The 8643-nt window shown below is 43.8% G+C and overlaps 1 protein-coding gene across 3 annotated transcripts; it reads right to left on the reverse strand.

The window, feature by feature from the left end:
• Positions 1 to 2118: 2118 nt before the first annotated feature.
• On the reverse strand, positions 2119 to 7612 carry LOC136513761 (uncharacterized). Of its 3 annotated transcripts, none has more exons than XM_066507731.1 (3): positions 7225 to 7612; positions 3757 to 4328; positions 2119 to 2727 (listed from the first exon to the last, which is right to left on the reverse strand). In XM_066507731.1, exons 1-3 carry the CDS (start codon positions 7475 to 7477, stop codon positions 2569 to 2571), a joined length of 984 nt encoding a protein of 327 aa, XP_066363828.1. In that variant the 5' UTR covers positions 7478 to 7612; the 3' UTR covers positions 2119 to 2568. The 3 variants fall into 3 exon arrangements, with proteins under 3 accessions (XP_066363828.1, XP_066363829.1, XP_066363830.1); XM_066507732.1 differs by lacking the exon at positions 2119 to 2727 and having other exon boundaries at positions 3930 to 4100; positions 4219 to 4328; XM_066507733.1 differs by lacking the exon at positions 2119 to 2727 and having other exon boundaries at positions 4028 to 4130; positions 4219 to 4328.
• Between the last annotated feature and the right edge of the window lie 1031 nt (positions 7613 to 8643).

Consider the following 8643-nt stretch of genomic DNA (forward strand, 5'->3'; position numbering starts at 1 on the left):
CGTTTGTCAGGGCGCTCGTCGCTGTGGTGGGTTGGGCGGTGAGTGCCCGCATCCTCGTTGAAGCAAACTTCGGCCTCTTCAGCGTCGGCGTACTGATCGACAGTCATGATCATCTCGCCAATCCCCTTTGGCGGCTTACGATTGAATTTGGAGTGGAGGTCACGGTGATGGAGTCCTCAGACAAAGGCGGTGATGACTTTCGCTTTCGTGATATTAGGAATAGAATTCCTCATCTCGAAAAGACGTCTAATGTAGCTACGGAGGAGCTCGGATGATTTCGGATAGATGCGATTCAGATCGTGCTTGGTGTCCGCCTGAGTACATGTAGCCATATAGTTGTTGGTGAAGACTTTCTTCAACTGCTCCCAAGATCCGATGGAATCTGGGGCAAGGCTCATGAGCCAGTTCATCATGGTTGGCGTAAGCATGATGGGAAGATAGTTCGCCATGACACTGGTATCTCCCTCGACGGCGCGCACAGCGGTGGCATAAGCCTGTAGCCACTGTGTGGGGTTCATCCACCCCTCGTAGGGCTCGACCCCAGTGATTTTGGAACCACAGGGCCACTAGAGTGTTCGGAGTGCTCTCGTGAATGCTCGAGGCCCTTCGAGATCATCACCATCAGGATCTGCAGCATTGCCGGCGTTAAGTGGCTGGAGGGTTGCATCCGGATTACCGAACTCTTGCTCGTATTCTTGACGCCGGCGTACTTCCTCTTCGTGGCGAGAGAAGCGGCGCCCATCGATATGACGTCGTGCATCCCAGAGGTTGTTGATGTGTGCTCGGACGTCTTGATCGACTTCCTAGTTGTGTTGGCGAGGGTAGTTGATGCGGTTCCCCCTAGCTCCCTCCTGGAGGGGTTGTCCATCATCGCGATGTTGATCGGCGAAATGGCTTCTGCAGGAGCGGCGATTGGATCTTAGTGCGGCGGATCGGCGATTTGAGCTTGTCGAGTAGGAAGGTCCTTGATCCTAGCAGATCTCGTTGACCTGACAGTGCGCGGCTTTGAGCATTACGACGACCTTAGCGACCTCTAGCGTTTGCTCGAGCCGAGCGAGCTCATTAGCAGTCATGGCCAAGTTGGCACTTGGGGTCTTGTAGACATCGTGGCCATCGACACAGATGAATTCGTCATCGAGGTTGCGGCAGAGCGAGCGTGGCCTCCCTTGCGAGTCGAGCTGTTCTCCGCTGCGAGCAGCCTCGGCTAGCACAATGGCGGCTTCATTCGCTCGGCGCTACACACGGTTGGTGTTTCTATTGACATGAGCTACGCGGTCCTCGTCAGTTTCTCCATCCCGTGGTGGGCTGTCAACGCTAACATTAAAAATCCCGCCTCCTCGGAAGGGTGGGAAAGGAGGTTGGACGGCGGCGGTTTCGGCAACCGTCTCTGTAGAGCCCTGAGACTCAGAGTCTGGATTTTCCTCCAGGATGGTGTGGAGGGATGCTTTGGGGTGTCGGCCAATTTGCAGCATATTGACAGTTGGCGAGATCTGGTCGGCTATCGAGTCAACGAGAGGATAGATATCTCCCACCTGGTCGACGAATTTGCCCCTTAGGGCATCTTGATGGATGACGGCCATAACCCCTAAAGTTTTCTAATCAGCCTCCGATAAATCGGGATCGGAGGGTGATCGGCGCTGAACAGAGTGGTCAGAGCTGATTCCGCGATGGAGAGGAAGTCAGCGAGTTTCTGGCCAACCTGATCGATGGATGCGATCAGATCATCGTCGTCGCTCTGCTTCCTCGTGTATCGGGGGAGCAGACAGCAAGTTGTTGGTGAAGACAACCTCGAAAGCGGTTCCAAGATCGGATCTGCCGTTGTAGGTGCTGGTGTGGTCGGCGCAGAATCGATCTGCACCGGCTCGATGATCTCTTCATCTCCATCAGCATTGATGACTCAGGAGATCGATCCAACCGTAAAGATCTGACCGAGCTTTGGAGAGGACAAAGAGCCTGCAAAACGTATCATCTTGTTCGTCATAGAAACATCACGCACACCCCTACCTAGCATGCCAACTATCGACAAAAGATGCTCGGCAGTCCTCCAATGGGTATCCCACAAAGGTAGATTGATCAACAGTGGTGCGCGTAATTAAGAACAAAAAGGCAACAGAGACACAAGAGTTTGACAGATTCGGACCGTCAGCACGACATAATACACTACTCCTATGGTCTGTTGATTTGTATTGGCTATCGTATGATATTACGTGTGTTTTGAGGGGGTCTCTGCCCGCCTTATATAGCCTGAGGGGCAGAGTTACAAGTCGGTTGGATCTAAGAAATAACCGAAAAATAATAACAGATTACAGGAATCATGGAATCGAACGTATCCTAACAGATCTCATAGTATCTTTAGGATATCGCTCTTGATGCCTTACGGTACACGCCGAGCAGTGCCGTGCACCGTAGGTCTTCATCTTGTGGGCTAGACCGCCCCTGACAGCGCAGCCCATGTAGTCTGCCGTGAATATCCGGGGTCGTACCCCCACACTCGCTGTGCAAGGAATGTCTAAGATAAGACGAAAGGCTTATCTGTTTTACTCTACCAAACACAGTGTGATTCAGTCCCTAGTTTCCTGACGACGAATTAGCAATTGTTTGGGCCAACTGCTTCATCCTTGGAAGGGATGGCTGGTTATTCCCAACTTCAAGAACAATGGAGGCCTGAACAATTGTTGGAGGAGCAACTGTTGAACCTTTTGAATTCGTCATTTTGATGTAGAGGTTCTGCAAAGTACAGGAAAGGACTACTCAGTTGAGTAAATATGAACAAAATCTAATAGAGACATTGCCCTGGTATGGCTTTGTAGAACCATCCCAAATTTTGTAATGTACAACAAATAAGAGTCATTACTGATTAGTCTTAAGGCAAGTAGTGGATGTGAAAACCAAATAAAGAACAATGATCTTATTTCATTGTTCTCACTAATGCACTACACCACCACCTTGTAAGTTGTAATACATATGAAAAAAAGGACGTACCCAGTGCAGAGAGCTCCCGCTCTGTGCAAGGTCTGGGGAAGGGTGTCAGTGGCAAGCCTTATCCTCGCCTGTGCAATGCGTTGTAATACATATAGCAATATCTTATTTCATTGTTCTTTTTTAAAGTGTTTGAGGATTCCTTTTTTAAATGGCTACCAGTATCAGTTCAGTCACCAGCAAAGTGGTGGCTATATGGATACGCAGCACAAAAGCATCCTATCCAGCAATTATACGATAATAATTATTGGCACCCATTCTTTGTATTTAACCTAGCACACTCATTATTGCAGGAGTACAAAGTTAGACAACCATCTTGCAGTCCATATAATCTATGCTTGCATGTTCTCCTGTGATTTTATATATGCACAAGTGCTCCCACTTAGACCACAAATTCGCAGTGGTTTATATTATCAAGGGCACACCCAATTCACGATAGGTGGTTTATATTATCAAGGGCACACCTGATTCACGATAGGACAAAATGAGATAAATTGTACTCCATCAATGCCCAGTTACTCATAAGTACAAGGAACATGCATGCTTGCTTATGACAATTGCATGCCCATCAGGTCATGAAATTGATTGTATGGTTCACTTAAGATCAGGAATCCAATAAAAACATGTAACAAGAAGCAAGCATTGAAACCATTAAGATACAGTCCTATAACAATTTTGGTGGCAAAAAAGACATACAATACCCATAATATATTATTGAGATAACCGTGATAATAGTAAAAATGCTAAAACAAAAAATTTAACTTAACAGACACTAACCTCATAGGGATTGAGACGTAGTCCAGACTTCATTGGGTCTTTCAACTCATTTATTTTCTCCTGTACTTTGTAGATTGGGAAGTTCAGAGTGAAGTTGAAAGATGCATAGGGTTTCTGAAGAAGAAATGCAGCCTGTGGAGGGATAATGGTAATTCCTCCAGGGAACTTAAACACCTCAAAATTTGAAGAGGTCCCAAATAGAGACTCTGTCAGGTGGAGTGTCGACTGCTCCACAACCAAGGACATAAAAGAAGATCTAAGAATGCTCAACCAAGTTGGTGATATAGTTGAGTGTACTGGATAAGGTACAATGGCGAAGATCACATAAGTCCAGTTCGATGCGCCTAATGGTTGTAGAAAATTTATGGTCACCTCTACAATAATTGGGGGATCAACATCATAGAAAATTGGACACACTGTGTGACAAGAAGAATATAAATAGTGTACATCATTGTGCCTTACAGTTGAATTAGGAATGCTAACTTCCTCATAGATGTTGAATTCAAGCTTAGATGTACTTTCACTCAACTCAGAAACTGTCTTCTGTAGCATAAAGCTTGCCACAATATCAGCTGCAAAAAGAGCATGACTTCAACAGCGAAAAAATGCTATCATTTGTCAACTGATGAAGCTACAAGATACGTGTTCTTCAGACAGGTACATCTGGTATCTATATGGATCTAATTTTAGAAGTTATATTTGAGAATAGAGATAGTTCTCTCTGTGGATTAGACACTCGTGTGGCCCTGATGCACGGTTGAACCTCTAAAAATGCATAACAAAAATGTTATGATGTTGGCACAATGTGCATCTAAGCATTTGCAAAATTTTAAATCAAAACTCAATGTATACATCGAATAACAAAAATGTGAATTCAACATCTAAATAATAATAGATTGCTTATAAGAAGAGTAACGGTTGCCCATTACTATTCACAACTGTTTTATCTTTTTTTGTCACTAGGTGTGTAGGTTGAGTTTCAATTTCAACTTTTGCAGAGGAATGATGCACATCATCACAATGTTATAAAATTTTGGTTGGATTTTTTTTAGAGATGCAATTGTGCATCAGGATCGCATGAGTGCATGAACCTCTGGGAGCACTAGGTATGTTCTTGTCTGTTTATCACAGGTGCAGCCCACACTAAAGGTGAAACTAGAATGGTATCTTGCACCATGAAACTAATAAATGCTTGAAAACAATTCATAGCTTTGTATACACGCGGAAGATTGAAGTCTTGTCGACATTGATGATTGTTAGTGGTCATCCAAGCCAAGCATCAAAACCACCACCCTATGTGTGATTGATAGTTAATAGTTTGTCGGTGTGACTTAATGTAGGCGATGTGCATCTTGCCGTGCAGAAGCAAGAAGGATTCTCAAGAATGTTGTATTACCTTGATGTAATATTCTTTGAGTTTTAATAAATCTCCCTTTATCGGAAAAATAAACATGTAATAAAATAGTAAATATCAGCTTTCCTATTTTATGATCAAAACGATTTTGATGGGTCCCATACATAGGGAAGCAGGTTTTGATTTCTCTGGATCATTGGTTCAACATAAATTCATCCAGATGAACCAATCCAGACTTCAAAGCAAGAAAATGGGATACAAATCATCTATGGTGCCCCATAACTACCCATTGGGTACACTCATTTGCATCCCTAGGGTCTGTTTGGATCCAGGAAGCTAACAATTAGCCTCTATTTTTAGATGCCAAATAGGAGGGTTAAACATGGGCCAATTTTCGGCTAATAAGAGCTAATGTTGGTGGTTAACAATTAGCCTATGTTATCACAAGATGGGTTAATTTTTAGCCCTGGGATCCAAACAGGGCCCTACTCATACAACATCCAATATCACAAATAAGAGTAAGGACCCTGTTGTTTGTTGACCCTGGGTCTTGGGTTCAATAGTTATAAACTGCAGGGACAATCTAATACAGAAGGTGTTTCTGAAACTGGTAATTTACTTTCATAAGGCAGTTCTATGTAGAATTTGCATATACTTACACCCTGAACTCATACTCCTCTAAGCATTAGTCACTCCCAAGAGTACATGCCACTTATCATCATCGGATTATCAGATGGATACGATTTTTCTCTTACAAACCATTTTTTCAACAACTTGTAACATCACCATTTGAAGTGCTGTGCTACCCTATCAAGAAAGTACTTGTCAGTGTCTTCTAACATCAGAATTCCACATGCAATGACTTGTCTATCGCGGCAAATTTTGTCAAGACCTTCTGACATCACCATTAAACAAAGTATTGTGTTCTCTACCATGGCATTTTTTGTCGGGGCCTTCAAACATCACCATTCAACAAAGTATTGTGTTCTCTATCTCGGCAATTTTTGTCGGGTCTTCTAACACCACCATTCAATAGAAGTGTTACCTTTTCTATTTTGGAAGTTTTCGCCAAAGAATTGCGCGGCAAGTTTTGTCAGGATCTTGTGAGTCCAACATATCCAAAAGAAAATTTAAAGTACTATTTCTATCAGTGGCACCGACCAAGAAATTGATTTATTTTTTCCGAGCACACAAGAAAAAATTGCTCCACGGAATTCTAGTAGAGGAAAAAAAGAGTAAAATGCATTAGAGGTCTATTAGGTCTATTAGGTCTATCAACTCTCAAACTGCATTTTTTGGTCCCTAAAATTTTTAAGTGATTCACTAGAGGTCCATACCCCATCGTTTATGTTTGTATTTTGCATAAACCTCCCCCTTTGTTTTTCTTTCACACGCTTACCTCTCTTCGTCTTCTGAGCGCACGGAAAAATTAATCATTCAGTTTGACAACAGTTAAACCCTTGAAGTTCCTTTTAGTTCACAACAGCCAACCGAAAGCCATACACCAGAAGCACCACTAAGACCACCTGAAAATAGAATGGGTGCCCCAACCCAAACTGGCAATCCGCACAAAAATCTCCAAACAGCACCATGTGAGGAAATGCTAACATGGTAAAAGCGAATATGGAAACACAGCATGCATCCAGGGATATCCACTAGCTACAATCATAAGTTGGCCAAGTATTTCCTACCCTGTAAGCTATATATCAAGAACAGCACTTGAACAGCTATACTGCACCTAATCTAACAGCACACACCGAATCGAACCACGTGAATCCATTTGAGTTGGAAGCTGAAATATTGAGCCAGAATCTAGCAGGCACGCACTAACTAATAACAGCGTATCTACGAAAGTGACAAAAGAGCACGGGAAGTGGCCAAGTTGCTCCCGAAAGGAAACAGGAAACGCAACTGAAAAATTCGTCGAATTCGGTCAAGTTGCCATCTAAAGAAGCGAACTTTGCAGCTTCGCCAATCTGCAAGAACCATTGAGCTGAAAACTAAGCAAGTCAATCGCTAAGTCACTGACCGTGGAGTCCGTACGACGAAAGAGATTTTAAAATCACGGCGGAAGATTGAAGCAAGGCGCGCGAGATCCCGCAATGCGGGCTGACCTGCGAACGCGGCGTACGGATCCCGCACCGCCGCGCGGCCACCGCGCCCCACGAAGGGCGGCAGCAGGAAGAGCGCGGAGAGCGCCACAGCGGCGCCGAGCAGCAGCGCGGCCGCGCATTGCGGCCGCACGGCCCCGCAGCACCCACCGCTACACCGCCCTCCTCTTCCTCCTCCGCCGCTTCCCCCTGCCCCTCCCTCCGCCGGCGTCGGCTGCTCCCGCTGCTGCAGCCCCTCGCCCTCCTCCTTCCCCATGCCGCACCCGCACGCCCTCACGCATCGCCGCCCGCAGCCATTGCGGCCACTCCGGTGAGGCTGAGCACAGGCTAGGGTTCTCGCGCTGCTGCTTCTGAGTGCCGCCCGCCGCCGACGCGCACGGGTGGGAATGTGGGATGGTGAGATGGTCGAGTTGGGGCAGACGGCGCTCGCGGCTTGCGAGGAAAAAGAAGTGCGCAGCGCACAGCGCAGTGATGTCCGCTTCGCTCCGAGCCCGTGAGCAAACGCGTATTTTTCAACCGTATTTAAAACGGAATTCGTTTAGAGAGGTTAAGATCTGTCCCGTTTCTGAGTTTGGATATTCAATATTCGATATCGTATCCGTATCCGAATACTCAAATCGCATATTTATGATGTCGATATACAATCATATCCTATCCGACATAGTTGATAATATCCGTATTCGAATTCGAATCCAGACAAAAATATGAAAATAAATGTAATATCGGTGATATCCGTTCGTATCCGATCCGTTTTTATCCCTAGTGACTAGTGTAGTGCGGCGTTGGACGTTGGTGGTTTGAAACATACAGTACGTTTGTGTTGTGCTGGTTTTTATAACTTTTAAAATTTGGGAATTGCTAATTTGAGATATATATATATATATATATATATATATATATATATATATATATATATATGGAGAGGCTATTCAGTAGCCGGCTACAAAATAAGTTATTCTGTAGCCACCTCCATTTACTATAATTTTATATACTAATTTACCATAATGTCAATACATATTTACGATAGTTGGGTTACTATAACACATGGGAATATTTACCATAACGTTATATTAAACCACTTAGTAAGGAGTTACTATAATCTCATAAATTAACATAGTAATTATCATAACTCAAAGTGGCTACAGAATAAGTTATTCTGTAGCCAGCTACAGGATAGTAGTTCTATATATATATATATATATATATATATATATATATATATATATATATATATATATATATATATATATATATATATATATATATATATATATATATATATTATCATCGTCAGATTTAACTGATCTATATATCTATTAGATTTCATTGAAAACCAACGGTGTGGATCTTTTTCTTTCTAGCTTTATCTCTTCCATCTTTTTCTCTCTTCACAAAGTCCTTTTCAATTCGTCCGGCGTGGCC

This window comes from Miscanthus floridulus, chromosome 16 (genome assembly GCF_019320115.1).
Source record: "Miscanthus floridulus cultivar M001 chromosome 16, ASM1932011v1, whole genome shotgun sequence".
Classification (NCBI taxonomy): Eukaryota; Viridiplantae; Streptophyta; class Magnoliopsida; order Poales; family Poaceae; genus Miscanthus; species Miscanthus floridulus.

What these genes read in the sequence shown, in the direction of transcription:
- LOC136513761 (XM_066507731.1), bottom strand. Translation starts at nt 7,477, where the DNA reads ATGGGGAAGGAGGAGGGCGAGGGGCTGCAGCAGCGGGAGCAGCCGACG. An exon ending in TCCGTACGCCGCGTTCGCAG is followed by an intron (nt 4,329 to 7,224) that starts GTCAGCCCGCAT and finishes CTCTTTTTGCAG; the next exon opens with CTGATATTGTGGCAAGCTTT. An exon ending in TACGTCTCAATCCCTATGAG is followed by an intron (nt 2,728 to 3,756) that starts GTTAGTGTCTGT and finishes TGTACTTTGCAG; the next exon opens with AACCTCTACATCAAAATGAC.